At 44.8% G+C, this 7,745-nt stretch overlaps 1 protein-coding gene across 1 annotated transcript; it reads right to left on the bottom strand.

Moving 5' to 3' along the window:
- Nucleotides 1-955: 955 nt before the first annotated feature.
- Nucleotides 956-7,207, bottom strand: LOC144636953 (uncharacterized). Its single transcript, XM_078496147.1, has one exon. It carries the CDS (start codon nt 7,205-7,207, stop codon nt 956-958), a length of 6,252 nt encoding a protein of 2,083 aa, XP_078352273.1.
- Nucleotides 7,208-7,745: the final 538 nt, after the last annotated feature.

Here is a 7,745-nt window from a genome sequence, read left to right as displayed (position 1 = left end):
GCTTTAAGGCGTGTGGTAACGAGGTGATGGGACTATCTTACGGGTCGTCTTCGAAGGTGCAAATTAACCACGGAAAACCAAAGTTGACGGTTAACGGCGATTTATTGCGACGATTAAAGAATCAACGATCAAGGATAAACGATCGTAAACTGAAAATTAACAATATAACGAAATTCTAATCAATTTAGATGAAACGTTGCGTAACACATGGTCAAAACGCGTGCCCAAAACTACGTACTTTAAACGACAATAATGCGGCTAAAATTACAAACAAACTAGAATAAACTACATTTAAAAAGTAAACGAGCAAGATTCTAACATAACAAATACACTATAGATACGTGTGGCTGATTTACAGCCCAAAGTACTTAAGTTGCTATTTTTCAATGGTGGGCGTTCACTCCATGATCCACAAAGTGTTTGATCCAATTTACTCATTTTGCGATTATAAATCAATTAAAGCTGTACAATAAACGTTCATTCGTGTACTTTCGCCCGATTACTATGCGATTAAAACTAAACAAATTAAGAAATTACTTACATATCGGTCCCGCTTGTGCCAAAGGTTAAGAATACGTCTAACGAAAGTACTTGTGATAAACTCGAATCTTGCAAAACTCTATTTAAAAGGACGCTAAACGCGGCTTATATATGCGCGTGGGGACGCTAAAAGGTCCGATTACAAAACCAATGAAAACGAAGATAAACATATATAAACACTGTAACTAGGTTCGTAGCTAGGATCAATACGTATAACTATTGTTGTATCGAGATAATAAATAACGGAGTTAAAAAATGATTACTTTTGGCTAGTATCCTTAACATGGCTCCCCTGAAATAATCATATTTCACTAATTAACCTATCAATGTTCAAATTATCACTTAATCAAGTTCTATTTACAGTTCAGTTCAATGTTTGTAAAGGCTCCTCGGCCGGGAATTACCCCGGATCTCTTCAATTCTTTGACGCTGGCATCAACAGCACTAACTTCTGGACTGGTCTCTCTAGATACCGCACTGAGTTGACCCTCTTTCCTTTGTTGTCCAAACAGCTATCCGCAAGAGCTATTTGAACCTTGCGTACTTGACCATCAGAACTGGGGTAGACGGCTGATACTCTCGCGAGCTGCCATGCGTTTCGAGGGAGATTTTCATCTTTGATCAAAACTACGTCATCGACAAGTAAATTTCTCCGAGGGCGTGTCCACTTCTGACGCTGTTGAAGACTAAGTAGAAATTCCTTTCTCCAGCGGGTCCAGAACTCGTTCGCAAGGTGTTGTACTCGTCTCCAACGCTTTCTGCAATACATATCTGCTGGCTGGAATGAACCCGGTGGAGGAAGAACGACTTTCGATTTCATCGTCAGAAGATGGTTAGGGGTCAATGGGCTTGAGGAATCTGGATCAGCAAGCTGGTTGACTGTCAAGGGGCGACTGTTGACTATCGCTTCTGCTTCACTCATTAGAGTACTAAGTGACTCATTATCTAGCTGCTTTCCGTTATCTTGTAATAACGATGAGAGGACGTTGCGCACTGATCTTATTTGTCGCTCCGAAACGCCCCCCATGTGGCTAGCAGCTGGAACGTTCATCTTGAAGGAGAACCAATCACACTGCTCTTCTAGCAGTTCTGTTTTGATCTTTTCTTGGTCCATCTCGGCTAGGGCTTGGGTCAGTTCATTACGAGCTCCCACAAAGTTTGTTCCTCGGTCACTCCGTAGCTGGCGGATGGGACCTCGACGATTGATAAACCGCCTCAAGGCATTGATGAAGGAGTCAGTCTCGAGGGAGTTGGCGATTTCAAGGTGTATAGCTCTCGAAGCCATACAGGTAAAGAGGACACCATAGCGCTTTAGCTCCTTGCGCCCCTCTTTAACAATAAACGGTCCAAAAAAATCCACGGCGCAGTAAGTGAAAGGTGGTGTAGACTCAAGGCGATCTTCAGGTAGATCTGACATCCTTTGCTCCTGTACTGCTCCGCGTAGTCTCTGGCACTTGACACAGGACGAAATCAGGCTGGCGACTACTGACGAACCGCTGACCACCCAGAATCCATTTGATCGAATCTCATTTAAGGTCATCCCTTTGCCTTGATGCCGTGTACGTTCGTGAAAATGCTTGATGATCAACTTGGTAGCGTGACTGTCACGCGGCAGGATGATGGGAAACTTTATGTTGTCGGCCAGGCTTGCACGTCTGAGACGACCACCGACTCGCAAAATTCCATCTTCGTCTATAAATGGATCAAGTTTGTAGAGCGAGCTGCATGTTTTCATGTTCACCTTTCTCTGCTGGGCAAAGTCTCTACTGACGGGATCAGTACTCTCCTGCTTCATCTTCTGTAAAATTGCTATCTCTTCTTTAAAGGCTTTCTTCTGTGTTGTACGGATAATTTCGCACTCTGCGCTCTTCAAATCGTTGACTTTTAGCTGTCGTGTTTCTTCTTGGCTGCCCTGCTTCTTGTGCACGCGATCTCTCAAACATCTGATGTAGCGTTGACACAGGGCAACTGCTCGTTTCGCACGATTCCAGTCAGAGAAATACTCTATTCTTTCTGCAAGGCTGAACTTCTCTGAATGGGTCTGCGCAGTTTGCATCGTTGCTGCGGTTACCATGACGACAGACTTCTTAACTTCAGGGTCGCTTCCCTGGAGCTTGTAGTCTTCTTCTTTGCTGGCTAACCACTGGTTTTCTCTCTCCCAAAGAAAGGCTGGTCCGGTAATCCATCGAGAATCTAGTAGTTCTTGTGCTTTCATACCACGCGAAGCCTCATCTGCTGGATTCTGTTTCGATTCAACGTACTTCCACTGATCAACAGAAGTGTTTTCTTGAATTTCCTGCACTCTGTTAGCGACAAACACGTGGAATCTCCTACTCTCATTGCTTATGTATCCAAGTACCACTCTGCTGTCTGTCCAAAAGTATTCTTGGTCGATGTGATATTCTAGCTCCTGGCGAAGTTGCTGACTGATCCTTACTGAGCACACGGCGGCGGTAAGCTCCAGTCTAGGTATGGTCACGGGTTTCAGCGGTGCAACTCTCGACTTGCCCATAACAAAGGAACAATGAATTCTCTGGTGTTCATCTGTGAGTCGCAAGTAACTACACTGACCATAACCTTTGACGCTCGCGTCCGAGAAATGATGGAGTTGTGCGTTTACTACTCGACCAAAGTTCTCGGGCTTGTAACATCTGGGGATCGAGACGCGCTGTACTTGTAACAAATCTGCTTTCCACTTTTCCCACTTCACTTTAATTTCGTCTGGTATCGGATCGTCCCAGCCTACTTCATGACGACACAATTCTTGAAGGATTGACTTTCCATCCAACAACAGCGGAGCAACGAATCCAAGTGGGTCGAAAATCGAACTAACAGTTGAAAGAATTCCTCTTCTAGTGCACGGCTTGTCTTGTAGCACGATGGAGAACTGAAAGCAGTCGGACTCAACACACCATTGAACTCCAATCGCGCGCTCTAAAGGAAGCGAGTCAAGATCTAGATTCAACTCCTTTACGCCATCTGCTCTGTCAAGCTCTGGGATTCTTCTGATGACTTCTTTACTGTTAGACACAAACTTGTGGAGACGGAAACCCCCTCTGTTGCACATCTGCTTGACATCTGTGACTAACTTTACGGCTTCATCAACCGACGGAACAGACTTCAAGCCGTCATCAACATAGAAATCGTTACGAAGGAAATCTGCGGCAGTGGTTCCAAACTCCTTTTCAAAATCGTTTGCCGTTGACTTCAAGGCGAAATTTGCGCAGCCTGGGGACGAGGTCGCTCCAAACAAATGCACCGTCATTCTGTACTCTTTAGGTTGCTTCGTGAGGTCACCGTTTTCCCACCAGAGGAAGCGTAGCAAATCTCTGTACTCTTCATTCACTTTCACTTGGTGAAACATGGCCTCTATGTCACATATGAAAGCGACTGTTTCTTGTCGAAATCTGCACAACACACCGGTCAAGTTATTCGTCAAGTCAGGGCCTTGAAGCAGATGCTTGTTCAACGATTCGCTTTCATACTCAGCAGCACAATCGAAGACTACACGAATCTTGTTAGGTTTCTTGGGATGGTAGACGCCATGGTGAGGAATGTACCAAACATTATGCTTCGTTTGAGCTTGATCGCTTGATTTATGCTCCGAATCAGACATCTCCGGCACCCTTTCAGCGTATCCACTGTCTATCAGTTTCTTCATAAATTCAACATAGTCTGCATAGTATCTTTGGCCGTTTTTAGCCTCGAACCTTCTCTTAAGTTGACTAAGCCGGCGAAGCGCAGCAGTCTTGTTGTTAGGAAGGTTAATATTTTCATTCTTCAAAGGTAGCGGAAGCTCGTAGTGGCCATCTTCACACTGGTGAACTCCCTGCTCAACAATCTCAATAAACTTTCTATCTTCCTTGGATAGTCCATGCTTCGAATTGCTCTTGTGCTCTACGAAGTCAAGTTCAAACATCTGTCTGATTGCAGAAGGGTTTATTACTTCTTTTGTTTTCCCGTTGAAAACGAAGCTAAACTGGCTGTCTCTAGTTCCAGGGATAACTTCTCTTGCTATGATTCGATTGCAGGTGGAATCTAGGGCGTGGTCATCAAGAGGGGTGTCTGACGTCGCAACTGGTCCAACGATGCTCCATCCCAGCAAGGTGCGAACTGCGTAAGGTTCTTCGCTCTTACCCCGTATCACCTCTGTTGGCTTGATCGCCTTGGGACAGTTACAACCAATTAACAAGCCGATTTCAACATTCTCATCGTAGGGTGGAATTTTATCTTGAATTTTCTTAAGGTGTGGCCAGCTGTTCACGGTTTCTGGTCTTGGTATTTGGTCTCGTCTGGACGGAATACTTTGTCTTGCGTACGCCTTTGGTAGCTCAACTTCGGTGCGCTTATCGAGACGCTGCACTACCAAACCATCGATTCTCTTCACTGTTATCCTTTCACGACCAAGCATTGTACTCAAATCAAGACTGGTTTCAACATCCTCAATGCCGAGTTTACGCTGAACTTGGGTGGTGACGAAGGTTGTATCGCTTGCGTCGTCTAGGAGAGCATAAACCTTGACTTCTTTCTCTGGGTTCTCTTTGTGAAACAGAATGACTTGAATGATTCGACAGTTGGTGATCACAGCGGGTTCTGCAGCTGAACTGTGCGCTACATTGATAAGGTTTGAGCTAGCGGACTCTGCGACCGGTGGTTTCTCACTGGAAGCTTGCTGAGTGTTCTGAGTGTCTTGCGGATTACTTGCGGTCGTTCTCCTTTTCACGCCATGAAGTAGAGTATGGTGACGTCTTCCACATTCTTCACAAGTAGATCGATTGATACATCCAGAGGACAAGTGGCCTGTTTTAAAGCATCCATAGCAAAGACCTTTACTGCGGATGATTTCACTGCGCTCATCTACTGAGCTCTTCAAAAATTTGTTACACTTGGCGAGAGCATGTCGACCATCGCAAAGGGGGCAGGCCTGAGCTGCCTGATTCGCTGGCGACGGCGGGACGACACTGTTCGGTGGTGGAGTAGTGGACGTCGCGAAAGTATTTGCACTTTGCTTGCTATCGTCTCTTTTCTTCTGTCTGTTTTTCCACCCAGACCTGATCTGATTATCGGGTTTCTTTCTATCGGCCTTCAGAGCATTTGGCGAGAACACGGGGTCGTTTGCTACATCTGCTTCCTCGCCGACAAATTTAACAAAGGCGCTGAAGGTGACAATTTTCTTTGTTTTCTTCTGTATATCGTGGGCGTGACGGCACCATTTCACCCCAGAGTACGAAGGCAGTTTGCTGCTTACGAGGCGGAGGGTTTCTGTGGAATCCAGGTCTCCCGTGGACTGCATTTTCTTCATTGCTTCTTCGCAGCGCACGAGGAAATCTGCAAAGTCCTGAATGCCACTGCTGTCTCCTTCCATAACTTTTGGCCAGTTTCTGAGTCTGGACTTGTATGCCTCTGCGACATGGACGGGGTTGCCAAAGCGATCGTCTAGCATCTTGCGAGCCTTTTCGTATGCGCTATCTGAAGTCATAGCCAAGAATCCCTTTACCACTTGGTTGGCTTTCCCTCTAGTATATTTGTCTAAGAAGTAAAGGCGATCTTTGTTCGAAGGCACATTACTGCAGATGATAGATTCGAAGGCGGCGACAAAGGCTGGATATTCAAAGTAGTCTCCAGAAAAAACAGGCGGCTCTTTTACCGGAAGGTTGGTAATCTTCTGCTGATTGATTATTAACGAGCTCAACTCTGTTTGCTTGGCTTGTAAGGTGACTAATTCTTGAAGTGTTGTATTAACGTCACTGTTCTGGAAGTGCGGCGCAGAATTTGGTCTCAGAGGCTCAAGAGATGGCGTAGAAACGAATGCAGGAGCAAGCGGGTTGGGAGTAAAACTTCTTTCTTGTTTAATGTTTTGGTCGCTTTCGTCCGGTTTCAACTCCTGCTTGACGCCTTTGACACTTAACTCTTCTTTATCGGCCGCTAATCTTTCATTTTCGAGAATTCGCTTTATTGCTTTTTCTTCAGCGCTTGCGATAGCTAGTTCTTTTTCAAGCTGCAATCTTCTTAATTCCTTTTCCTTTTCGAGAAATTCCATTTCAGCCTGTAGCTTTGCAGCCTTAGCTGCCGCATCCACTAAGGCAAGCGAAAGGTGTTTTGTGGAAGAAGAACCACGCGAACTTATTTTAGACCTGTCAGACACTTTGGACCCCTTGCTGTGGCCAGATTTCGTTGATGGTGCTCGGCTAGATTTTCTTTCTAATGCTTGTATTCGTTCACAAAGTCTCATTCTACACTCAAAGAACTCTCGGTCTCGGATATCAAACCATCGATACGAGGCTTCTTTTTCTTCTTTAAATTCTAACAGATCGTCGTGCTCTTTATGCGCGACGTCAAATTCATCTTTGAAACGATCCAGATGAAAGCGCTGTTCTTCTAATTGTTCTATCGGCGCGTCTGGCGAGTCACGCATCGCATTGATTTTCTCCATCTGTTGTTTCAATCTTCTATAGGCAGAGTTTCGATTTGCCAGTTTAATTTCTAAATGATAAGCCATTCCCCTTTCCGTCATTTTTCTACTTCGCTCTGTTGTTTTAGATTTTTTCAAGCGGAATGGCTCCACGCCTGTCACGCTTTTGGGTGGCTCAAGTTGCGGCGTCGCCTCGAAGTCCGGATCAGGTGACGCGTCGTTACCAAGGAATGCTGGTGCGCTAGCAATGCTCATTGTTTGGCCAAGGAAACGAAGCTCCAAACGAATAAGAAAGTTTAAGAAATGTTCATAACCATTGGCGAATGTAACCACGATATTTTACTGTGGCGCTTGCAGCGACTGTGCCAAAACGAAATCAAAAACAAAACAAACTTCTAGGCGTGTCGCTTTAAGGCGTGTGGTAACGAGGTGATGGGACTATCTTACGGGTCGTCTTCGAAGGTGCAAATTAACCACGGAAAACCAAAGTTGACGGTTAACGGCGATTTATTGCGACGATTAAAGAATCAACGATCAAGGATAAACGATCGTAAACTGAAAATTAACAATATAACGAAATTCTAATCAATTTAGATGAAACGTTGCGTAACACATGGTCAAAACGCGTGCCCAAAACTACGTACTTTAAACGACAATAATGCGGCTAAAATTACAAACAAACTAGAATAAACTACATTTAAAAAGTAAACGAGCAAGATTCTAACATAACAAATACACTATAGATACGTGTGGCTGATTTACAGCCCAAAGTACTTAAGTTGCTATTTTTCAA

The sequence above is a fragment of the Oculina patagonica genome, chromosome 13 (genome assembly GCF_052425735.1).
Source record: "Oculina patagonica isolate OP01 chromosome 13, crgOcupat, whole genome shotgun sequence".
In the NCBI taxonomy this organism is placed as follows: Eukaryota; Metazoa; Cnidaria; class Anthozoa; order Scleractinia; family Oculinidae; genus Oculina; species Oculina patagonica.
Note: the sequence above shows the minus strand (reverse complement) of the source record. Positions and strands in the feature narration are given on the sequence as shown.